Source organism: Rhinopithecus roxellana, chromosome 10 (genome assembly GCF_007565055.1).
Source record: "Rhinopithecus roxellana isolate Shanxi Qingling chromosome 10, ASM756505v1, whole genome shotgun sequence".
Classification (NCBI taxonomy): domain Eukaryota; kingdom Metazoa; phylum Chordata; class Mammalia; order Primates; family Cercopithecidae; genus Rhinopithecus; species Rhinopithecus roxellana.
This window is the reverse complement of record NC_044558.1, coordinates 85,093,548-85,119,390: the sequence shown is the minus strand read 5'-3', so window position 1 is coordinate 85,119,390 and position 25,843 is coordinate 85,093,548. Positions and strand designations below refer to the sequence as shown.

Below are 25,843 nucleotides of genomic sequence, written 5' to 3'. Positions count from 1 at the left end.
CTGTGAAAAACTTGTGGCCCTTAATTTGGTAATGGGAGGAGGCTGACATACACCTACTACTACTTGGTGGAGACCTTTCCATTAGGGAAATGTGAAACAACTGAAAAGCTGGGTTAAGTTTTTAAGTGATTTATTTGTTGACTCTGGATCCTGAGTTTAGTGGTCTTGTCTATTTTGGAATGTGTCTTGACAGTAGTTCTTGGCAGTTGTTCTCAGTGGTGGCTATGCATCAGAATCTCCTCAGGAACTTTTTTTTTCCCCTCAGGACAGTCTTGCTCTGTCACCCAGGCTGGAGTTCAGTGGCGTGATCTCAGCTACCTTTAACCTCTGCCTCCCGGGTTTAAGCAATTCTTCTGCCTCAGTCTCCTGAGTAGTGGGATTACAGGTGTCCACCACCACACCGGCCTAATATTTGTATTTTTAGTAGAGATAGGGTTTCACCATGTTGGCCAGGCTAATCTCAAACTCCTGACCTCGTGAGGAACTTTAAAAAAAAATTATGGGTGTGTGGGGCTGCTTCCTAGGAATTTTTTCTTTCTTTTTTTTTTTTTTGTAGAGATGGGGGTCTCACTATGTTGCCCAGTCTGGTCTCAAACTCCTGGCTTCAAGTGATCCTCTTACCTCAGCCTCCCAAAGTGCTGGGGTTACAGGCATGAGCCACTGTGCCTGGCTTTTTTCTGATTCTTTAAGCCTAGATTGGACCCGTGGGTCCTGGGCATTCGTAATTTCAAAAGTCTGTGCAGGTGATTCTGGTGTGCAGCCAGGATTGAGAACCACCACTCTGAGATTTAAAACTTCACCCATAGTTCCTTCTCCCAGGGACTTGATGTTTTTTCTGTTTTCCAAAATCTAAAGTGGATCATGTTATCACTCTTGTTCTACCCTCGAGTTTTTCCCATGTATATCCTGGCAAGTTGTCCACAAAACATTTCAAAAATAATACTCTCAATTTTATCTCTGGGTCACAGGCCTGACAGTACGTTTAATCTTTAGCTGCCTGTTGCCTGGGTCTGGAGATAAGAGACAGTCTCTCACTTGACGTGTCTGTCTTCATACCCTTAGGTAAGTGGAAGCCAAGAGAAACGAGTTGATTTTGGCAACTAAAATCATTAGTGATGATGTGGTCAGTTGTTAGGTGTTTTGGAAATGAGCAGTTTACTATCAGAGAGCATTTCTGTAAGCATTGTGAAACTTTCCTTGCCAGTGTGGTAATAAGTGAAGAAATGAAGACAAGCTTCTTGCTCAGTGCCAGTTTACTTTCTTTTTTTCTTTCTTTCTTTCTTTTTTTTTTTTTGAGACAGAGTTTTGCTCTTGTTGCCCAGGCTGGAGTGCAGTGGTACAATCTCAGCCTCACCGCAACCTCCGTCTCCCGGGTTCGAGTGATTCTCCTGCCTCAGCCTCCCAAGTAGCTGGGATTACAGGCATGCACCACCACGCCCAGCTAATTTTTTGTATTTTTAGTAGAGACGGGGTTTCTCCATGTTGGTCAGGCTGGTCTCGAACTCCCGAGCTCAGGCGATCTGCCCGCCTTGGCCTCCCAAAGCGTTGGGATTATAGGCATGAGCCACTACGCCCGGCCAGTTTACTTTCTTAATAAGCCCTTGCCATGTAGAATCTGGCTTTACCTAAATCTCTGCAAACCGTGAGGTGCATCTTGAAAGCAGCAGTTAGGGTCAAACAGGTAGGGTCCAGGATCATCTGAAAGAGTCTTAGATAATGAGGTTGGGGGATATGTGTTTTTTTTATATACCTATCCTCGTAGAATCTCCTTTGCGGTGATGTGAAATGGAGTTAAGGAAAGCAAAGCAAGAGAATGTGGCTGAGTTAGCTGGGGTTTTGCATCCCCTGAGTTTTCCTTTATTTTATTTTTATGTGTGTGAGACAGAGTTCTGCTCTGTCTCCCAGGCTGGAATACAGTAGCCTGATCTCCGCTCACTGCAAGCTCCTTCTGGGTTCATGCCATTCTCCTGCCTCAGCCTCCAGAGCAGCTGGGACTACAGTTGCGCACCACCACGCCCGGCTAATTTTTTGTATTTTTAATAGAGACGGGGTTTCACTGTGTTAGCTAGGATGGTCTCTATCTCCTGATCTCATGATCCGCCCACCTCGGCCTCCCAAAGTGCTGGGATTACAGGCATGAGCCATCGCGCCTGGCCTTTTTTTTTAAGAGACAAGCACTCACTCTGTTACTTAGGCTGGTATGCAGTGATGCAAACATAATTGACAAACCTTGAACTCCTTGGCTTAAGAGATCCTTGAACTCTTGAACCACTGTGCCTGGTTTATATTTTTCTTTTTTTTTGAGACAGAGGCTCACTCTGTAGCCCAGGGTGGAGAGCAGTGGTGCCATCATAGCACATTGCAGTCTCAACCTTGGCTTAAGCAATCCACCCAACTCAGCCTCTCAGCTAGGACTGCAGTTGTGTGCCAGCACACTGAGCTAATTTTTTAATTTTTTGTAGAGATGGGGTCTTGCTATGTTGCCCAGGCTGGTCTCAAACTCATGGGCTCAAGTGATCCTCTGGCTTTGGCTTCCCAAAGTGTTGAGATAACAGGCATGAGCCACCAAGTCCAGCACTGAAACTTTGCTTTCTAATTGTTACTATTAGTGCCATATTTGACACTAACTGTTGCTAACTGAAATAATAGGTAAAAGTTTAGTTTTAAGTTCTAACTTTATTTATTTATTTTTTGAGACAGAGTTTCACTCTGTTGCCCAGGCTGGGGTGCAGTGGCATGATTTCAGCTCACTGCAACCTCTGCCTCCCGGGTTCAAATGATTCTCATGCCTTAGCCTCCCAAGTAGCTGGGATTACAGGCGTGTGGCACCACACCCGGCTAATTTTTGTATTTTTAGTAAAGATGGGGTTTCACCATGTTGGCCAGGCTGGTCTTGAACTCCTGGCCTGATGTGATCTGCCTGCCTTGGCCTCCCAAAGTGCTGGGATTACAGGCATGAGCCACCACGCCTGGCCTTAAATTGTAACTAAGGTAAGGGTCACTGTCCGTAAGCAGGATTTAAGGGTAACTGGTAGGAGTGAACCTAGCCTGTTTCTGTGACTGTTCTGTTTACATTGCTGCCATTTCACATGGTTTAGATTGACTCCCAGGTTTTAGGTGGTCAGGTTTGGAGAGAATGATATCTCATTTATTCAATGAAGTTGACAGGCCGGGCGTGGTGGCTCAAGCCTATAATCCCAGCACTTTGGGAGGCCAAGATGGGTGGATCACAAGGGCGGATCACAAGGTCGGGAGATCCAGACCATCCTGGCTAACACGGTGAAACCCCATCTCTACTAAAAAAATACAAAACACTAGCCGGGCGAGGTGGCGGGCGCCTGTAGTCCCAGCTACTCCGGAGGCTGAGGCAGGAGAATGGCGTAAACCCGGGAGGCGGAGCTTGCAGTGAGCTGAGATCCGGCCACCACACCCCAGCCTGGGCGGCAGAGCGAGACTCCGTCTCAAAAAAAAAAAAATGAGGTTGACAGACTATGGTCATGAAGTGATTGCTTTCAAAATTTGGCCTCTGATTATTAACTTACATTTTCTTCTTTCTGAGGCATTGTTTAACCTTGAATTTATTTAGCCTGCTATAAAAAAACTGGTGATTATACTTATCAAGAAATAATTTTTTTCTAAGTTTAAAAAATTATTCAGATACTATTACAAGTCTGCAGACAGGTACTTTTGTATATTTATATCAGAATCTTAGAGGGTGAGGCCTGAGCATAGGAATTCCTGAGCACAGTGAAAGCTCATCTGTGTGATTCCTGTGAACTGGGAAGATTGAGAATCATTGTAATAAGATGAAAGTGGGGCCAGACCCCATGGCTCTTGCTTATAATCCCAGCACTTTGGGAGGCTGAGGTGGGAAGATCACCTGAGCCTAGGAGTTTGAGACCAGCCTGGGCAACATAGTGAGAACCCTGTCTCTACAAAAAAAAATTTAAAAATTAGGCAAGGCGTGGTGGCTCATGCCTGTAATCTCAGGACCTTGTGAGGCTGAGGCTGGTGGATCGCTTGAGCTCAGGAGTTTGAGACCAACCTGGGCAACATGACAAAACCCCATCTCTGTCAAAAATACAAAAATAGGCCAGGCTCGGTGGCTCAAGCCTCTTATCCCAGCACTTTGGGAGGCTGAGACGGGCAGATCACGAGGTCAGGAGATCGAGACCATCCTGGCTAACACGGTGAAACCCTGTCGCTACTAAAAAATACAAAAAACTAGCTGGGCGAGGTGGCAGGCGCCTGTAGTCCCAGCTGCTCGGGAGGCTGAGGCAGGAGAATGGTGTAAACCCGGGAGGCGGAGCTTGCAGTAAGCTGAGATCTGGCCACTGCACTCCAGCCTGGGCGACAGAGCAAGACTCCATCTCAAAAAAAAAAAAAAAAGGCCAGGTGCGGTGCCTCAAGCCTGTAATCCCAGCACTTTGGGAGGCCGAGACGGGCGGATCACGAGGTCAGGAGATCGAGACCATCCTGGCTAACACGGTGAAACCTCGTCTCTACTAAAAATACAAAAACTAGCTGGGCGAGGTGGTGGGCGCCTGTAGTCCCAGCTAATCGGGAGGCTGAGGCAGGAGAATGTCATAAACCCGGGAGGCGGAGCTTGCAGTGAGCTGAGATCCGGCCACTGCACTCCAGCCTGGGCTATAGAGCGAGACTCCGCCTAAAAACAAAAACAAGCCAAGAGTGTTGTGTGTGCCTGGAGTTCCAGCTACTTGGGGGGCTGAGGCAGGAGGATTGCTTGAACCCAGGAGGTTGAGGCTGCAGTAAGCCGAGATCGTGCCACTGCACTCCAACCTGGGTGACAAAACTAAGACCCTGTCTCAAAATAAATTTAAAAATTAGCTGGGTGTAGTGGTGCATACCTGCAGTCTTCGCTGGAAAGCTGAATTGGAAAGATGCTAAACTGAGGTTGAGGCTGCAGTGTGCTATGATGGCACCACTGCTCTCCACCCTGGGGGGTAAAAAATGCTGGGCACGGTGGCTCACACCTGTAATCCCAGTATTTTGGGAGGCCGAGGTGGGTGGATCACCTGAGGTCAGGAGGTTGAGACTAGCCTGGCCAGTGTGGCGAAACCCCATCTCTACTGAAAATACAGAATTAGCCAGGTGTGGTGGCTCATCCCTGTAATCCTAGCTACTTGGGAGGCCAAGGCAGGAGAATTGCTGGAACCCAGGAGGTAGAGGTTTCAGTGAGCCGAGATTGTGCCACTGCACTCCAGCCTGGGCAATAGAGTGAGACTCTGTTTAAAACAAAAAAAAAAGGATAAACCAGGCATGGTGGTTCATGCCTATAATCCTAACAGTTTGGAAGGCCAAGGCAGGATTGCTTGAGTCCAGGAGTTGGAAACCAAGCAGGGTAACAAAGTGAGACCCCATCTCTACCAAAAAAAAAAAAAAGTATTTTTTGTTTTGTGGTTTTTTTTTTTTTTTTGGTGAGACAGAGTTCTGCTCAGTCACCCAAGCTGGAATACAGTGGCCTGATCTCCGCTCACTGCAAACTCCTTCTGGGTTCGTGCCCTTCTCCTGCCTCAGCCTCTCGAGCAGCTGGGACTACAGTTGCGCACCACCACACCACCACTCCCGGCTGGGAGTAGTGGCTGATGCCTGTAATACCAGCCAGCACTTTGGGAGGCCGAGGAGTTGGATCACTTGAGCTCTGGAGTTTGAGACCAGCCTGGGCAACAAAGGCAAACCCCGTCTCTACAAAAAACACAAAAATTAGCTGGACATGGTGGGGAGTGCCTGTAGTCTCAGCGGCTCAGGAGTCTGAAGTGGGAGGGTAGCTTGAGCCTGGGACGTAGAGGTTGCAGTAAGCCAAGATTGTGCCACTGCACTCTAGTCTGGGTAACAGAGTAAAACCCTGTCTCTAAATAAATAAAGTGCATAAATAGTTATTATGTTGTTAGAGTATAAATTGGTGTAACAGTTCTAGAAAGCAACCTAGGAATGTATAAATGGCTTTAATGACCATATTTTATCTGTCAGTTCCCCTTTTTGAGAATTTGACATAATCAATCACATAAACCTCTGTATAAAGAGACTACCAGTGGTATTATGTTAAACTAGCAAAAAACTAGAAGCCACCGAAATGTACAACGAGGGATTGATTACGTTATTCTTTAAGTATGTGGCCAAGAAGGGTACAGCAATTAATCATGCTTTTGAAGACTAGGGATGCATAAAAATGCTCAGAGAGTAGTAAGCAGAAAGCAATAATATCTTCTATGCTTGTTATTTTGTATAAGATTTGTGGTGGGTATGTAAAAAGGAGATTAAAAGGAAAATGATGTTAATGGGTTAGTGCTCTGTGGGTACTGGCAAGTTTAAATTATTCTACCCTATTTTCAGAACTGAGCATGTATTGTAATTGGAGAGAAAAACAAGAAACATTTTTAAAAAGGGTATAACTCAAGCTGATCCAATATGCTTTTTATTTATTTATTGAATTAATTTTTTTTTTTTGAGATAATCTCACTCTTTTGCCCAGGCTGGAGTGCAGTGGCATGATCTCGGCTCACTGCAACCTCTGCCTCCTGGGTTCAAGCAGTTCACCTGCCTCAGCCTCCCAAGTATCTGAGATTACAGATGCCCACAACCATGCCCCACTAATTTTTTGTGTTTTTAATAGAGATGGGGTTTCACCATATTGGCCAGGCTGGTCTCAAACTCCTGACCTCAAGTGATCCACCCACCTGAGCCTCACAAAGTGCTGGGATTACAGGTGTGAACCATTGCGCCCAGCCCCCAATATGCTTTTAGAACTCAACTTCTTTTGTTCTGTAAATTTGACACCTTCTGGATTTGACCTCTAGAGCATATGTAAACACAGTTTTGCTTTTATGCCTTTTGAATATATTTGCTAAGGCCTAGGACAACCCCTTGTAGTATAGAATCTGGTTATGTTATAGTAATTTAAAAGGGAATGTCTTCTGTTCTAATACCAGGTAAAATACTTTTCCTTAATACAGAATGGCTGTTTCATTTCCTGTAACTTTATCTGACTGAACTTTTACAAGGGCAGTGGTAAAGCTGTGTAAAATAGAGACATTATGAATTGAGAATCCATGTGGTTTGATCTACACTTGTTTGTTTTGAGGGAGGGGACCCGTTAGGCTTCATTATTGCAAGAAAAAATACTCGACTATGTGTTGCCTTGCTCAAAGTACTCATGCCGTGGCCCAAACCCAGATTCTTGGAGCTGGTCAAAGGGCCTATTTACCTTTATTTAAACACAGTTTTGCTGGGAGGTGGAGGGCAGTTGGCTAAGTGAATGTATCACTTCTTAAGTGGTTCTTTTGTGTTTCTTGCTTTCAGATGGAAAGAACTCAAGTGGATCCAAGCGTTATAATCGCAAACGTGAACTTTCCTACCCCAAAAATGAAAGTTTTAGCAACCAGTCCCGTCGCTCCAGTTCACAGAAAAGCAAGACTTTTAACAAGATGCCTCCTCAAAGGGGCGGCGGCAGCAGCAAACTCTTTAGCTCTTCTTTTAATGGTGGAAGACGAGATGAGGTATGGAATTTGAGAATGTCCTTTCTAGAGCAATAAGCATGAGATTTGATCTCATGCTTTATCAGTAGTTTATCAGTAGTTGAGGAGGGGAACAAGAGGTAGAAGAATAGATAATCAAAGGAGTGTTGAGTAGTTGAGAGGGTTAACCAGATTTGAAACCTTGCCTCCTTTTTTCCTCTGAAGGTTATGAAAATTTCCTTGGAGGAAGGAAAATTTCCTTTATGACAAATTTGGGGTTCCTTAATTTGTATGTTCTTTTTATTATCACTCTTGAATTATAGGTACCTTTTGGAATATTTAGGTAATAAAATGACATTAATGACATTTGCCTTTGTAATAATCCAGCAAAATGTAAAATGCATATATCTGTAGTCTCATTTTTTTAGGAGTTTCTTAGCTATGTTTCTGTAAGCGCATAAGACATTTATGTACAAGGGTGTTCACTCTTGTGTTTGTAGTTGCAAAATTTGGGAAATAACCTTTAAATGCCTATCCACAAGATACTGATAGAGTAAATTTTGTTTCATACTATGTAATTATGGTAGAAGACAGATTTTAAAAATGTAGACTGAGGGAAGTAAAGGGATAGAGAGTAACAAGGAAAACAGTTTAAGAAGGTGGTTTAAGGACACCTCTGAAGACGTAGATTTTGAGAGAGACCTGAAAGAAGCAAGGGAGCACACTATATGGTTGTTTTAAGATGGTCTTGCTCTGTTTTAAGATGGTCTTGCTCTTGAGTACATTGACATGATCATGGCTCACTGCACCCTTGATCTCCTGGGCTCAAGTGATCCTCCCACCTCAGCTTTGAGTAGCTGGAAGTACAGGTGCATGCCACCATGCTCGGCTAATTTTTTTCTTTTTATTTTGTAGAGACTGGATCTCACTATGTTATCTAGGCTGCTCTTGAACTCCTGGCCTCGAGCGATCCTCTCATCTTGGCCTCCCAAAGTGCTGGGATTACAGGTGTGAGCCTGAAGGAACAGCATATGCAAAGGACAGGAGGTGGTAGTGCTTTTGTTGGTTTGAGGTAAAGCAAGTAGGCTACCATGAGTGGAGGAGGAGAGGTAGGAAATGTACGTAAAGACTAGGAAAGGGATCAGATCATGTGGGGCTTTGAAGGACTTTGGCTTTTGTTCAGAGAGATGAGAAGCCATTGAAAGGTTTAAGGAGAAAAGTAAGGTAACCTGATTTGGAGTTTTAAAGGGGAAGAGTGGAAGCAGGAAGACTAGTTAAGAGACTACAAAGATATTCTTGGTGAGAGTGATGGAAGCTTTGAAATTGGGTGAGTGATGGAGGTGGTGAGAGACGTTAAGATTTGAGACATTACTTGCAGATAGAGCCAAGACTTTTTGTTAGATGTGGGATCTGAGCAGAGAAAAGGTTGAGTAATGTTTTTGGCATATGCCCAATTGAGGTACCTTTTGCTGGAATGGAGAACATTCTTTCAAGAAGAGCACAAAGGTTTTTTGGGAGAGGGGAATAGGGTTGAGATAAAGAACAGTTTGGAGATGTTATATGTACATTAAAATTCCTATTTGATAAATGTAAGCAGGATATTAGTAGAGGTAGGTAGTTAACTGAATCAGCAGTCAAGGAAGAGACCCAGGTTAGAAATCTGTTGGCATACAGTTGGTGCTTAAAGCTGTGGAACTAAGTGAGATAAATTAAGGAGTGAGTGTTCCAAAAACAGGTTAGGTTCAAGAACTGAACTCCTGAGTCTGGATAAGAAACCAGCAAAAGAGCACAGTTGGGGCGGGAGGAAGAGAGCTGGAAAGTGTTGCAGAAGGTGATCAGTTTTGTCAAGTGCTGCTGATAAGCTAAGAATAGGACTGAAAGTTGACCATTCGATTTGAAAATGGCATGTAGATTGGAGAGAATAGGAGGGTGGGAAGAAGAAACAGCAAGTTTACACAGTACTTTTCAGTGGCTTTGCTCTAAAGGGGAGCAGAGATAGGAGGCGGTGCTTGAAGGGAATATGAGCTTGAGGGATTTTAAGATTAGGGAAATGATAGCATGTCAATGCTCATGGGATGGTTCTGGTGAGAGGCAAAGTGATGCAGGGAAAAGGGAAAGAATTGCTGAGCAATGTCCTTGAGTCCTTGAGATCTAGTGAGAAGTGGAGCAGTTGGCTTAGAGAGCAACTCTGCCAGTTCATCCCTAGTAACAAAAGGAGGGCCTGGTGGTAGAGGTGGGGTCGGAGGTAGTTGGAATTCTTTTCTGATTGTTCTGATTTTCTCAGTAGAATACATAAGGTGAGCCAAAAGGAGGTTTGGAAGCCTGAGGAGTGAAGGAGTTGTCTCAGAAAGTGAGGGAAAGAATAGACTGCAGAAGCGTACTAGGATTGCAGTATTTTCAGGCACATGAGGGTCTACTGTGGTGAGGCTGTTTGCTGTGGTTGTGTTTGTTAGCCCTGTTTGTCTGCTCCAGGGCTGATGTGGAATAGGAAAAGAGTTGAATTAGGAGGTTTTGCCAGGTGAATACAGAAGATATATGAAGAAGTGGGTGATGGGGCCGGACACAGTGACTCACAGCTGTAATCCCAGCACTTTGGGAGGCCAAGGAGGGTGGATCTCCTGAGGCCAGGAGTTGGAGACCGGCCTGGCTAACATGGCAAAACTCCGTCTCTACTGAAAATACAAAAATTAGCTGGGCATGATGGCAGGCACCTGTAATTCCAGTTACTTGGGAGGCTGAGGCAGGAGAATTGCTTGAACCCAGGAGGCGGAGGGTGCAGTGACCCAAGGTCGCACCACTGCATTCTGGCTTGGGCGACAGAGTGAGACTCCATCTCTAAATAAATAAGCAAGTAAGTAAAATTTGAAAAAGGAAGTGGGCAGTGGACCACAGGATCTAAGCCAAATCTGAGGGATTGGATCATTGATTTGGAGGTCCTAGTGAGGGTAAAGAATTGTTGGAGTCAGGACTAAACCTGGGGAAGGAGTATATTCCTGGCTGGACAATAGAATGCTCAAAGTTAAGATGGTGGAAGAGGTTGTGGTTGTTGATCTAGACTGTAGAACACTCCTGTCTAATAGGATATCAAGCCATGTGTGTAATCTTACATTTTCTAGCTGCCTGCACTACAGAAGTAAAAAGTCAATTTTTATATATTTAATTCAATATATCTAAAATGTAAGTCTACCACATGGTACAGCCACATTTCAAGTGCTTAGTAGCTACATCTAGCTAGTGGCTGCTGTATTGTACATTACAGCTGTAGAAGGGAAACCTGTAGGTGTGGGTGGCTGAGATGGGAGGGGCAAGCTAAATGGAAGCGAGGAGGTCAAGGACCTGGAGTTCAGGGTATTGCGAGGATAATCAGGAAGTACAAGTGGTGTCGGAGAAAGTGACAGTGGGCCAGCTAGGACAAGCTGAAGATGATAGAAGGTTGAGAATGTGGAGGATTTTGTTGACTGAGCACAAGCTCTTTGATCTAAGTTTGGGGCATTGAGGGTGGAAGACTGAAGAGATCAGAGCCATGTGGAGATGAAAAATAAGGGATGACCTGGAAGTCTTGGGCTTCTGTGTTGCGCAAACAAACAGAATGTGGCTTTTTTTTTTTTTTTTTTTTTTTGATGAAGTCTTGCTCTGTCGCCCAGGCTGGAGTGCAGTGGCGCTGTCATGGCTCACTGTAAGCTCTGCCTCCTGAGTTCACGCCATTCTCCTGCCTCAGCCTCCCGAGTAGCTGGGACTATGGGCGCCTGTCACTACGCCTGGCTAATTTTTTGTTTTTTTAGTGGAGACGGAGTTTCACCACGTTAGCCAGGATGGTCTTGATCTCCTGACCTTGTGATCCGACTGCCTCGGCCTCCCAAAGTGCTGCGATTACAGGCGTGAGCCACCGCGCCTGGCCAATTTTTTGTATTTTTAGTAGAGATGGGATTTCACCGTGTTAGGATGATCTCGATCTCCTGACCTTGTGACCCACCCGCCTCAGCCTCCCAAAGTGCTGGGATTACAGGCGTGAGCCACTGTGCCCGGCCTAGAAAGTGGTGTTATCTTTAAGCTTGGTTGTTAATATAAAAAAGGAAGTTATCTGACTGGTATACCCCCAGTTGTATTTCATTATTTTTAATTTATTATTTTTGAGACAGAGTCTTGCTGTGTCGCCCAGGCTGGAGTGCAGTGGCATGATCGTGGCCCACTGCAGCCTTGACCTACTGGGCTCAAATCATCCTCCCAACTCTGCCTTCCAAGTAGATGGGACTACAGGCGTGCATCACTAAGCCTGGCTAATTTTTAAATTTTTGTAGAGACATTGCATCCCTGTGTTGTCCAGGCTGGTCTCAAACTCCTGGCCTCAGATGATCCTTCCTCCTTGGCCTCCTAAAGCCCTGGATTGTAGATGTGAGCCACTGCACCCATCCTAGTTTTTTTTTTTTTTTTTTTTTGAAGTCGAGTTTTGCTCTTGATGCCAAGAATGGAGTGCAATGGTGTGATCTTGGCTCACTGCACCCTCTGCCTGCCGGGTTCAAGCGATTCTCCTGCCTCAGCCTCCCGAGCCTGACCTTGGGTGATCCGCCTACCTCAGCCTCCCAAAGTGCTGGGATTACAGGCATGAGCCACCACTCCCAGTTGCCCATCCTGATTTTATTTTTAAATTTTAGATTTTATTTTTTAGACACAGAGTCTCACCGTGTTGCCCAGGCTGGAGTGCAGTGGCTATTCACAGGTGTGATCATAGTCCACTGCAGCCTTGAATTCCTGGGCTCACGTGACCCTTTTCAGCCTCCTGAGTGGCTGAGAGTGCAGGTGTGCATCACCGTGTCTAGCTTTGTGTTTATTTTTAAAGGTTGTATTAGTCCATTTTCTCGTTACTATTAAGAACTACCTCAGACTGGGTAATTTATGAAGAAGAGAGGTTTAATTGACTCACAGTTCTGCAGGCTGTACAGGAAACATGGCTGGGGAGGCCTCAGGAAACTTACGGCAGAAGGTGAAGGGGAGGCAGACACAGGAGGAAGACTACGTAAGAGGAAGTGCTACGTAGTTTTTGTTTGTTCGTTTTGTTTTTTTTTGAGACGGAATCTCGCTCTGTCACCCAGGCTGGAGTGCAGTGGCACTATCTCGGTTTACTGCAACCTCTGCCTCCTGGGTTCACATCATTCTTCTGCTTTAGCTTCCCGAGTAGCTGGGACTGCAGGTGCCCGCCACCACGCCTGGCTAATTTTTTGTGTTTTTAGTAGAGACAGGGTTTCACTGTGTTAGCCAGGATGGTCTTGATCTCCTGACCTTGTGATCCACCCGCCTCAGCCTCCCAAAGTGCTGGCATTACAGGCGTGAGCCTCCGCGTCCAACCAGTGCTACATACTTTTAAACAACCAGATCTCCTGAGAACTCACTGTCATGAGAACAGCAAGCGGGGAGTCTGCCCGCATGACCTAATCACCTTTCACCAGACCCCTCCACCAATATTGGGGATTACACATGAGATTTGGGAAGGGACAAAATCCACACCATATCAAAGGTCATATACCATGTGTGTATGTATAGAATATCTCAGAGTATGTTCATTGCCTCTGGAAGAGAAATTGCCTTTCATCATACCTCTTTTTGTATGTGCAAGTGCTGCTTAGCAAAAATCTTCAAATTTGACTAAACAGCAAAAGCCTGAAGTTTGCCTTTCCTTTGACCCAATAATTCCTCCTGTACATTCAAAAGAAGTAATTGTAGGTGCTCAAGTATTTGTGCATAAATGTATCAAAAAATGTGTTTCTCACAGCATTATCTTGAAACAATGGAAAAGCTCTCGAAAAATCTGTGCCATACAATAGGGCGTTAAGCTCTGGTATACCCATGCAACATCATGAATGGTATGCAGCTATTTGAGGTGACTAGCGAAGTGTTTATAACATTAAATGGGAAAGGGGAGTTGGGAAATGCCTTAGCTGACTTCCATTCACTTTACTGCTATTTGGGAATGTTAAGAGGACTGAAATACACGTTGATGTGATTTCTTCTATCTTTGCTTGCAGTGGTGTTTCTCGTATGGTTTCTTGGCCAGTCTTATAAACTGTTGCTGAATCTGCTGATTGGGTTTATTTCTGGACACAGAGCTAGTCTGCCTACATGTTCCAGTTCTGTCAGTTTTAATTAAGAACGAATAACTGTGTCTTAGATGGGAGGTCTGGTGGGATCCAGAACCTAGAGCAGTTAGCAGCTCTGCCTGCAGGCCACCTCCACAGTGTGGCTACACAGGCTCACTTTGCCAGAAGCAGACCAAAGAACAAGTAGTTAACAAGAGTGAAGGTATAGGAGTCCTATGGGACTGTTGAAATGGGACTGTTGAAAATATTAATCCAGTTAAGTAAATCTTTGTGATTCAAGATAGCTAGACGCATTCATGCTGGGTTTTGTCCTTGAGCGGTTAACTGTCAGCAGGGCAGATGAAACAGTTTAGTCCTGTTGTAAAGGCTCTTTTCTCCTCTTCACTTCCATTCACTCTTGGGGTAGGCTTTTGTATTACCGCCTCCTGGGAAGGTCTTTTGCTTTAAGCCTGTTTTAATTGTTTTGTTTTGAGACAGTTTCACTCTTGTTGCGCAGGCTGGAGTGCAGTGGCATGATCTCAGCTCACTGCAACCTCCCACTCCTAGGTTCAAGCGATTCTCCTGCCTCAGCCTCCCGAGTAGCTGGGATTACAGGCGCCTGCCACCACGCCCGGCTAATTTTTTTGTATTTTTAGTGATCGCCCACCTTGGCCTCCCAAAGTGGTGGGATTACAGGCGTGAGCCACAGTGCCCAGTCTTATTTAATTTTTTGAAAAAGGAATAAAAGAATGGCTACTCCATATAAAAAGCAGCCTTTTGGCCGGGCGCGGTGGCTCAAGCCTGTAATCCCAGCACTTTGGGAGGCCGAGACGGGCGGATCACGAGGTCAGGAGATCGAGACCATCCTGGCTAACACGGTGAAACCCCGTCTCTACTAAAAAATACAGAAAACTAGCCGGGCGAGGTGGCGGCGCCTGTAGTCCCAGCTACACGGGAGGCTGAGGCAGGAGAATGGTGTGAACCCGGGAGGCGGAGCTTGCAGTGAGCTGAGATCCGGCCACTGCACTCCAGCCTGGGCGACAGAGCGAGACTCCGTCTCAAAACAAAACAAAACAAAACAAAAAGCAGCCTTTTTAGTTAATACTTTTTTTAAATTTTTTATTTTTTTCTTAAATAGGGTCTCTGTCGCCCAGGCTGGAATGCAGTGGTGCGATCTCGGCTCACTACAACCTCTGTCTGTCTCCTGGGTTCAAGCGATTGTCCCACCTCAGCCTCCTGAGTAGATGGGATTACAGGCGCCCGCCACTGCCCCCGACTAATTTTTGTATTTTCAGTAGAGACAGGGTTTCGCCATGTTGGCCAGGCTAATCTCGATCTCCTGAACTCAAGTGATCCGCCTGCCTTGGCCTCCCAAAGTCCTGGGATTACAGGCGTGAGCCACCGTGCCAGGCCTTTAGTTAATACTTTAAGCTATGTAGGCTGGCGAGGTGGCTCACGCCTATAATCCCAGTACTTTGGGAGGCTGAGGTGAGCGGATCTCCTGAGGTCAAGAGTTTGAGACCAGCCTGGCCAACATGGCGAAACCCTGTCTCCGCTAAAAATACAAAAACTAACTGGGCATGGTTTAATCCCACACGCCTGTAATCCCAGCCACTCAGGAGGCTGAGGCAGGGGAATCACTTGAACCTGGGAGGCAGAGGTTGCAGTGAGCCAAGATTGTACCATTGCACTCCAGCCTGGGTGACAGAGTGAGACTGTGTCTTGGGGGGAAAAAAAAAAAAGATTTGTGTAGAAGGAGGGTTTTTTTTTTTTGGGTTTCTGCTGTAAATCAGTAAGTGTCATCCTAATCTGAAATACTGATTCATTCTCATTCTCCCTAGGTAGCAGAGGCTCAACGGGCAGAGTTTAGCCCTGCCCAGTTCGCTGGTCCTAAGAAGATCAACCTGAACCACTTGTTGAATTTCACTTTTGAACCCCGTGGCCAGACGGGTCACTTTGAAGGCAGTGGACATGGTAGCTGGGGAAAAAGGAACAAGTGGGGACATAAGCCTTTTAACAAAGAACTCTTTTTACAAGCCAAGTAAGTATTGGCCCCTCAGAGAAAAGGGAAAGTGGGACTCTCCGGAGAACTGTGGTGCTGCTGTGAAGAGGCTTTTTTAAAGCTATTGTGGGAAAGAAGCAGAAAGGGAATTGGTCTTGTTCTTTTTCTGTTTACCACTGCCCCACCCTTCCTTCCTTTTACCCACTTTCCAGGTGGATGTTTTTGGTACTTAATGCTTAAATAACTGTGTTAGTATCATGATGAGGTAGAAAGCATGTTTGGAATTGGACCCAGATTTGAATCTTGTTTTGGCCTTTGACCTTAGGTAACTTACTTAACTGCTTTGAGATTCAGCTTCTCCTTTATAAGGAAGAGGAAATTTTTTTTTTTTTTTTGAGACAGAGTCTCGCTTTGTCATCTAAGCTAGAGTGCTGTGGCGTGATCTCGGCTCACTGCAACCTCCGCCTTCTGGGTTTAAGCCATTTTTTTGCCTCAGCCTCCGAAATAGCTGAGACTACAGGTGTGCACCACCACACCTGTCTAATTTTTGTATTTTTTTTTTTTTTTGATAGAGACGCAATGGTTCATGCCTGTAATCCCAGCACTTTGGGAGACCAAGGCAGGGGGATCACCATATTGGCCAGGCTGGTCTTGAACTCCTGACCTCGTGATCCATCTGCCTCGGCCTCCAAAGTGCTGGGATTACAGGTGTGAGCCACTGCGCTGGGCCACCATTTCTTTATTCTTTATTGTTGGTTTTACTGGTTGGTTTGAGCTTTGCTTTTTCTTTTTCTTTCTTTTTTTTTTTTTTTTTTTTTTTTTGAGACGGAGTCTCGCTCTGTCGCCCGGGCTGGAGTGCAGTGGCTGGATCTCAGCTCACTGCAAGCTCCGCCTCCTGGGTTTACGCCATTCTCCTGCCTCAGCCTCCGCAGTAGCTGGGACTACAGGCGCCCGCCACCTCGCCCGGCTAGATTTTTGTATTTTTTTAGTAGAGACGGGGTTTCATCGTGTTAGCCAGGATGGTCTCGATCTCCTGACCTCGTGATCCGCCCGTCTTGGCCTCCCAAAGTGCTGGGATTACAGGCTTGAGCCACCGCGCCCGGCCGAGAAAATTTCTTAAGAGACAATTGAATGACAAGTTGAAGTGCTTGGCATGTATTTACTCAAATATGATCCCCTTTTGTTTCCTTTTGTGTGGCCTTAGTCATAATTTAAGATTTGACCTAGGATCTAGACTGAAGTAACCTTTTTTTACTTTATATGAACTGGTTTCAAATAGTGATGACAGTGTTTTTTTTTTTTTTTTTTTTTTTTTTTGGTGACAGAGTCTCCCTCTGTCACCTAGGCTGGAGTGTAGTGGCGTGATCTCGCCTCACTGCAACCTCTGCCTCTCGGGTTCAAGTGATTCTCCTGCCTTAGCCTCCTGAGTAGCTGGGACTACAGGCACGTGCCACCACGCCCAGCTAATATTTTTTGTGTTTTTAGTAGAGACGGGGTTTCACTATGTTAACCAGGATGGTCTTGATCTTCTAGACCTTGTGATTCGCCCGTCTTGGCCTCCCAAAGTGCTGGGATTACAGGCGTGAGCTACCGCGCCTGGCCTAAGTTTTCTATTTTTAGTAGAGATGTTGTTTCACCCTGTTGGTCAGGCTGGTCTCTAACTCCTGACCTCAAGTGATCCACCCGCCTTGGCCTCCCAAAGTGCTGGGATTACACGTTTGAGCCACGGTGCCTGGCCGAGAACAATCTTTTCAACTGTCTTGAAGACTAGCTATTTTCTGGGGTTCTAAGGGGTGAGGGGAAATCTGGCTTACTGCTGTTTGATGGAGTCACAGTCTAGGTTAATTTTAGTTCAAGGGATGCCTTCAGGGAATTTGGTTGGACTTGGAAGCAGAAGAAAACAGTTCGTGGATTTAGACTTCTGCCTGCTGAGTCTTTGGGTTCTTTCCAGAGCTGGAATTCAGAACTGAGGCTGAGGTCCTAGTGCAGTGCCTCATGAACCAGGGCTGCTAATGACCTGCATTTGATTTCTAAGTGAATAGATGACAATTTCTGCCAAGGGCTTATTGGTAGATTCTAACAGTCTAGCTTTTTCCTGTCTTCTTTCCTATTTCTAGCTGCCAATTTGTGGTGTGTGAAGACCAAGACTACACAGCTCATTTTGCTGATCCTGATACATTAGTTAACTGGGACTTTGTGGAACAAGTGGTGAGTAGCTCAGCCAAGCCCATAAGCTATGAATGGGAGACAGCACTAAATAAAGGCACTGTGGTGACGCAGCAGCTGTTGGCTGTGTTCACTGCTTGATAGCCTTTTCTGCCTGGCCTTTCTTTAGATGTTTCCCAGAGGTCAGTTCCTGGTTCTTCCTGGAGTCCATTTTGTGACTAACTGTCTCTGACCTGTAGGAATGGTGTATGAAAGGCTCTGATCTGAAGATGTGTAAGCAGGGAAGTAGTAACCCCTTACCCTCCTGACCCGGGTTGGGCTCATTACGGGGCCATTGCTTCAGTGGCAACCATTCATAGCAATCACTATCAAAGTAGGCCTCATCTTTGTGGCAGGTGAGCACATGAATGAGCCACACAGTTGTACTTATTTTTGAGACGGACTCTCGCTCTGTCGCCCAGGCTGGAGTGCAGTGGCATGATCTCAGCTCACTGCAAGCTCCGCCTCCCGGGTTCACGCCATTCTCCTGCCTCAGCCTCCCGAGTAGCTGGGACTACAGGCGCCCGCTACCACGCCTGGCTAATTTTTTTTTGTATTTTTTTATTTATTTATTTATTTATTTATTTATTTATTTATTTATTTATTTATTTATTTTTTGAGGCAGAGTCTCGCTCTGTCGCCCGGACTGGAGTGCAGTGGCCAGATCTCAGCTCACTGCAAGCTCCGCCTCCCGGGTTTACGCCATTCTCCTGCCTCAGCCTCCCGAGTAGCTGGGACTACAGGCGCCCGCCACCTCGCCCAGCTAGTTTTTGTATTTTTAGTAGAGACGGGGTTTCAGTGTGTTAGCCAGGATGGTCTCGATCTCCTGACCTCGTGATCCGCCCGTCTCAGCCTCCCGAAGTGCTAGGATTACAGGCTTGAGCCACCGCGCCCGGCCTTTTTGTATTTTTTTAATAGAGATGGGGTTTCACCGTGTTAACCAGGATGGTCTCGATCTCCTGACCTCGTGATCCCCCACCTCGGCCTCCCAAAGTGCTGGGATTACAGGCGTGAGCCTCCGCGCCCGGCTGTACTTTTCTTTTCTTGAGACAGAGTCTCACTCTGTTGCCTAGGCCAGAGTACAGTGGCGTGATCTTGGCTCACTGCAACCTCTGCCTCCAGGGTTCAAGCAATTCTCGTGCCTCAGCTTCCTAAGTAGCTGGGATTACAAGCGCCAGCCACCACGCCTGACTAATTTTTGTATTTTTAGTAGAGAAGGGGTTTCACCTTGTTGGCCAGGCTGGTTTTGAACTCCTGACTGCAAGTGATCCACCCACCTTAGTCTTCCAAAGTGTTGGGGTTACAGACGTGAGTCACTGTGCCTGGCCCAGTTGTACTTTTTTTTTTTTTTTAAAAGGAGTTTCGCTCTTGTTGCCTAGACTGGAGTACAGTGGTGCGATCTCAGCTCACTGCAACCTCCACCTCCCAGGTTCAAGAGATTCTCCTGCCTCAGCCTCCTAAGTATCTGGGACTATAGGCATAATACCACCATTCCCGGCTAATTTTTTTTTAGTAGAGATGGGGTTTCTCCGTGTTGGTCAGGCTGGTCTTGAATTCCTGACCTCAGGTGATCCTCCTGCCTCGGCTTCCCAAAGTGGTGGGATTATAGGCATGAGCCGTTGTGCCTGGCGTTTTTTTTTTTTTTTTTTTTTTTGAGACAGTCTTGTTGTATCGGCCCAGCTGGAGTGCAGTGGCGCGATGTCGGCTCACTGTAACCTCCATCTCTTGGGTTCAAGCAATTCTCGTGCCTCAGCCTCCTGAGTAGCTGGGATTACAGGTGCGCACCACTATGCCTGGCTAATTTTTGTATTTTTATTAGAGATGGGGTTCCACTGTGTTGTCTAGGCTTGTCTCAAACTCCCAGCCTCAAGTGATCGACCTGTCTCGGCCTCCTAAAGTGTTGGGATTACAGGTGCGCACCACTATGCCTGGCTAATTTTTGTATTTTTATTAGAGATGGGGTTCCACTGTGTTGTCTAGGCTTGTCTCAAACTCCCAGCCTCAAGTGATCGACCTGTCTCGGCCTCCTAAAGTGTTGGGATTACAGGTGTGAGCCACCACACCCAGCTTCAGTTGCACTTTCAAAGCCACTGGTGTATTTTCTTTTTTTTTTTTTTTGAGACGGAGTCTTGCTCTGTTGCCCAGGCTGGAGTGCAGTGGCGCAATCTCAGCTCACTGCAAGCTCCGCCTCCTGGGTTCACGCCATTCTCTCGCCTCAGCCTCCCGAGCAGCTGGGATTATAGGCGCCCACCACACGCCCGGCTAGTTTTCTATTTTTAGTAGAGATGGAATTTCACCGTGTTAGCCAGGATGGTCTCGATCTCCTGACCCCATGATCTCCCCGTCTCAGCTTCCCAAAGTGCTGGGATTACAGGCGTGAGCCACCGCGCCTGGCCGCCACTGATGTATTTTCTACTGAAGTTACAAACTCTTGGTATCCCCTTGTTGGTCCTAATAGAGTATCTGTTGAAGAACAATAATTTCAAATTGATGGGCCCTTTTTTTTTGGTATGAGCAGGGGCTTTTGACCTTAAAGCTTGGACTCTCACTACTGTCAAAGTGTATAAAATCATCTGAGAATGGCATAGAAGGCATAAAAACTTGTTTTATTAAAAAAAAAATTAGTCACATGAAGTGAAGTCTTTTTAATGTGTTCTCTGTTGGAAATTACTGGTAGATTACTTCTAGACCCTTTTTAGGCCTTTATGCATACAAATTAAGTTTTTTTATAAATGGGAATATAGTGATTTGTAATTTTTTTCTATGTAAAGTAGAACCCCCCAGATACCTGTCGTGTATTAGTTTTATTATATTAAACCGTTATTATGGTTTCCTTAGTGATTTGCTTAAAAAGCTGTCATACAAAGCCGGGCGTGGTGGCTCACGCCTGTAATCCCAGCACTTTGGGAGGCTGAGGCAGGTGGATCACAAGGTCAGGAGATTGAGACCATCCTGGTTAACAGGGTGAAACCCCGTCTCTACTAAAAACAGAAAAAAATTAGGTGGGCATGGTGGCGGATGCCCGTAGTCCCAGCTACTCGGAGGCTGAGGCAGGAGAATGGTGTGAACCCAGGAGGCGGAGCTTGTTGCAGTGAGCCGAGATTGCGCCACTGCACTCCAGCCTGGGCGACAGAGCGAGACTCCATCTCAAAAAAAAAAAAAAAAAAAAGCTATCATACATGTATCTACACTGTTAAACAGTTTTAGGAAGATATGTTGAGTGTAAGGATGTACAGGGATAGAGATGAGAGAGATGAGAGATGGGGATGAAAGAGTAGAGAGGCCTGTCACTTTAATAGTCCGTAATCAATTCTGCAAGCAGTGAACCTTCTGGTGGCATTTTGTTTCAGCGCATTTGTAGCCATGAAGTGCCATCTTGCCCAATATGCCTCTATCCACCTACTGCAGCCAAGATAACTCGTTGTGGACACATCTTCTGCTGGGCATGCATCCTGCACTATCTTTCACTGAGTGAGAAGATGTGGAGTAAATGTCCCATCTGTTACAGTTCTGTGCATAAGAAGGATCTCAAGAGGTGAGATTGAGACATTTACTCAGTTAGATCCCAGTCTGTTCACTCCTTGCCCTGCTACATATAAATGTCCATGTTTCAGTGTTGTTGCCACAGAGTCACGTCAGTATGTTGTTGGTGATACCATTACGATGCAGCTGATGAAGAGGGAGAAAGGGGTGTTGGTGGCTTTGCCCAAATCCAAATGGATGAATGTAGACCATCCCATTCATCTAGGAGGTGAGTTCTTTAAATTTTGGGGACAAGTAATCCTGGGTACATCCTTTAAGGTGATTGAATAGATACATAGTGTCGGAAAGTTAAGTCTTTGGGCAAGGCAGATCTAGCATGTTCACATTAGTCATAGGATTCCAGTAGGTTAGCGTGGAGTTTGTACAGAGTAGATTAATTATTTGTTTCAAGTTTGTTTAATATATACATCCTAATTTTTCATTTCACAAAGTTTTATTGCATAGCGTCTTTCACTGTGCCCAGTCTTAGGGATTCTGTAGTCAGCCAGTCTTGGTGCCTGTTGTCGAGAAACTCAGTAGTCTGATAAAAGAGACAGACTGGTAGACTGGCCATTAGGATAAAGAGTGTGATAAGTGCTCACAATGAATGCCAGAGATGTATTCCCTGTGTTTCATACAGAAGTGAGCATTTGATTAAAATAGCATTTCAGTCTCTGAGGAAAAGATAGATTTCTCAATAAATGATATTGCAACAATTGATTCTTCCTAAGGAAAAAATAAAATTAGATTCCTATTTCATACCATTCATGAAATTAATTCCAGATAGATTGAAGAAGTAAATGTAAAAAATCTGAAAGTTTTAACCCTTTTATTTAAAAGAAAATATAATTTTTTTGTAAATCCTCAGATGTGCAACTGTCTGAAGGATTGTGTGTTCTCATTTGGGTGGTAAATATGTGTGTGTAATATTTTTTTCCTAGTGATTTTGACTGTTTAAATGTTTAACAACTTAAAACATTAAAAATGTGTATTAATTTTAAAAAAATTTCTCAAGATATGGGTGGATTTTTGAGCCAGGCTGAAATGATAGACGCTATAAAATATAAATTTTATTTTTATTTTATTTTTTTTGAGACGGAGTCTGGCTCTGTCACACAGGCTGGAGTGCAGTGGCACAATCTTGGCTCACTGCAACCTCCGCCTCCCGGGTTCAGGCGATTCACATGCGTCAGCCTCCCGAGTAGCTGGGACTACAGGTGCACACCACCACACCTGCCTAAGTTTGTATTTTTAGTTGAGATGGGATTTCACCATGTTGGCAGGCTATTTTTGAACTCCCGAGCTTAGGTGATCCGCCCGCCTTGCCTCCCAAAGTGCTGGGATTACAAGCACTAGCCACCGTGCCCGGCCAGTTTGATTTTATGAGAATGAAACTTGTATCTGAGATTTTCTTTTTTTTTTTGAGACTGAAATGAAAAATAAGCTGCAGAACAAGATGTTATTGTTTGTTATTTATGATGAAACTTTTATTTCTTTTTCTTTTTCTTTTTTTTTTTTTGAGACTGAGTCTCGTTCTATCACCGAGGCTGGAGTGCGGTGGCGTGATCTTGGCTTACTGCAAGCTCCGCCTCCCGGGTTCACGCCATTCTTCTGCCTCAGCCTCCCATGTAGCTGGGACTGCAGGTGCCCACTACCACACCCGGCTAATTTTTTGTATTTCTAGTAGAGACGGGGTTTTGCCATGTTAGCCAGGATGGTCTCGATCTCCTGACCTCATGATCTGCCCACCTTGGCTTCCCACAGTGCTGGGATTACAGGCGTGAGCCACTGCACCCCGCCAAAACCTTTATTTCTTTATAAACATGGGTATATAATTATATAGAAAAAGGTTTGAAGGATACATAATCAAATTTGCAAATGTTATCTCTGGGCAGATACTAGGATATTTGAGGGTAGGAAAACGGCATATCAAGGAGGTCTGAAGATAACATTGTTTTAAGCTACTTAGAAAGTACAGAAAATGTGGGCCGGGCACAGTGGCTCACGCCTGTAATCCTAGCACTTTGGGAGGCCAAAGCGGGTGGATTACCTGAGCTCAGGAGTTCCAAACCAGCCTGGGCAACATGGTGAAACCTGTCTCCACTAAAATACAAAAAATTAGCTGGGTGTGGCGGCGTGCGCCTCTAGTTCCAGCTACTCAGCAGCTGAGGCAGGAGAATTGCTAGAACCAGCCTGGGCGACACAAGTGAGACTCTGTCTCTCAAAAAATAAATAAATTAAATAAATAAATAAATAAATAAAAGTACAGAAAATGTGGAGGAGGGAAGTAAAACAAATAAGTCATCCATGATCTCTTTATTCAAAGGCGCCCCAGAAACTTATCTATATATATTTTTTCTATGCGTGTATATTTTTGTGAGATTGGGATTTGATTTGCAAGTCACCATCTGTATTTCTCCATGTCCCTAATTGACCACTTAGAAAAACACTTCTAGGCCGGGTACGGTGGCTCACGCCTGTAATCTCAGCACTTTGGGAGACCGACGCGGGTGGATCACTTGAGGTCAGGAGTTGGAGAACAGCCTGGCCAACATGGTGAAAATCCATCTCTACTTAAAAAAAAAAAAATTTTTGGTGTGGTGGCACGTGCCTAAATCCCAGTTACTCAGGAGGCTAAGCAGAAGAATTGCATGAACACAGGATGGTGGAGGTTGTGGTGAACTGAGATTGCACCACTGCACTCCAGCCTGGGTGACAGAGGGAGACTCCATCTCAAAATAAATAAGAAAACCATTTTCAGTGTCCACAGAATTTTGGTTAATGAACATACTATTATGTCATTAACTCTTCTTTTTGTCGCCCAGGCTGGAGTGCAGTGGCATGGTCACGGTTCACTGCAGCCTCGACCTCCTAGGCTCAAATGCTCCTGCCTCAGCCTCCCATTAATTAATTACAATTAAATTTAAATTTAATTTAAAAATTAAAATTTTAATTTAAAAATGTTAACTGGGTATGGTGGTGTAGTTAATTTTTTATTTTTGGCAGAGATGAGGTCTTGCTGTGTTGCTAAGCTGGTCTTGAACTTCTTTTTTTTTTTTTGAGACAGAGTCTCGCTCTGTTGCCCATTCTGGAGTGCAATGGTGTGATCTCGGCTCACTGCAACCTCCACCTCCCAGTTTCAAGAGATTCTCCTGCCTCAGCCTCCTGAGTAGCTGAGATTACAGGCACCCACCATCACGCCTGGCTAATTTTTGTGTTTTTAGTAGAGATGGAGTTTCACCATGTTGGCCAGGATGGTCTCGATCTCTTGATCTTGTGATCCGCCCACCTCAGCCAAAGTGCTGGGATTACAGGCGTGAGCCACTGTGCTCTGCCTGGTCTTATTTTTATTAATTTTATTTTTTGAGACAGAGTTTTGCACTTGTTGCCCAGGCTGGAGTGCAATGGCGTGATCTCAGCTTACCTCCGCCTCCTGGGTGCAAGTGATTCTCTTACCCCAGCCTCCCTAGTAGCTGGGATTGCAGGCGCCTGTCACCATGCCCAGCTAATTTTTTGTATTTTTAGTAGAGATGGGATTTCTCCATGTTGGCCAGGCTGGTCTCGAACTCCCAACTTCAGGCAATCCACCTGCCTCAGCCTCCCAAAGTGCTGGGATTAAAGGTGTGAGCCACTGCGCTGGGCCACCATTTCTTTATTTATTGTTGGTTTTACTGGTTGGTTTGAGCTTTGCTTTTTCTTTTTCTTTTTTTTTTGAGACAGAGTTTTGCTTTTGTTGCTCAAGCTGGAGTGCAGTGGCATGATCTTGGCTCACTGCGACCCCTGGCTCCCGGGTTCAAGCAGTTTTCCTGCCTCATCCTTCCAAGTAGCTGGGATTACAGGCATGCACCACCACGCCCAACTAATTTTTTGTGTCTGTAATAGAGACGGGGTTTCACCATGTTGGTCAGGCTAGTCTCGAACTCCTGACCTCAAGTGATCCACCCGCCTCGACCTCCCAAAGTGCTGGGATTACAGGTGTGAGCCACGGTGCCTGGCTGGTTTGAGTTTCTCTGATATTACATACAATGCTGTAATAATAAACATTGTGTGACTAAAGTTTTGACTGCATCTCTGGGTTTCTTAGATTTCTTGTGTCAAGGCTGGGCGCGGTGGCTTAAGCCTGTAATCCCAGCACTTTGGGATGCGAGACCGGCGGATCACGAGGTCAGGAGATCAAGACCATCCTGGCTAACATGGTGAAACCCCGTCTCTACTAAAAAAGACAAAAAACTAGCCGGGCAAGGTGGCAGACGCCTGTAGTCCCAGCTACTTGGAGGCTAAGGCAGGAGAATGGCATAACCCGGGAGGTGGAGCTTGCAGTGATCTGAGATCCGGTCACTGCACTCCAGCCTGGGCGACAGAGCGAGACTCCGTCTCAGAAAAAAAAAAAAGATTTCTTGTATCAAGAACAGAGCTACAGAACTTATTTTAAGACAGTTGTTAAATTATTTTCTAGGGAATTATCCCATTTTCACCCCAGAGAAAAGGCTGTATTTGAAAATTTTTATTTAGCTACACCATCATGAGCTTTGAGTGTTGCATTTCTTTGGTCTTGCTGGCCTTCTTAC

The 25,843-nt window shown here is 45.4% G+C and overlaps 1 protein-coding gene across 5 annotated transcripts in view; it reads left to right on the top strand.

Annotated features, from left to right (window-relative positions):
* The window catches only part of RNF10 (ring finger protein 10), a 48,719-nt gene that overhangs the window by 5,875 nt on the left and 17,001 nt on the right, over positions 1-25,843 (top strand). For all 5 annotated transcript variants that reach the window (XR_748530.2, XM_010368297.1, XM_010368296.1 and 2 more), the window contains exons 2-6: positions 7,321-7,517; positions 15,388-15,587; positions 17,666-17,756; positions 21,104-21,288; positions 21,368-21,504. Coding sequence is in view for 4 of the 5 variants with exons in the window: in XM_010368297.1 (XP_010366599.1) it covers positions 7,321-7,517; positions 15,388-15,587; positions 17,666-17,756; positions 21,104-21,288; positions 21,368-21,504 (810 nt within the window). In the remaining variant the exon portion in view is untranslated. The remainder of the gene's footprint in view (positions 1-7,320; positions 7,518-15,387; positions 15,588-17,665; positions 17,757-21,103; positions 21,289-21,367; positions 21,505-25,843) is intronic.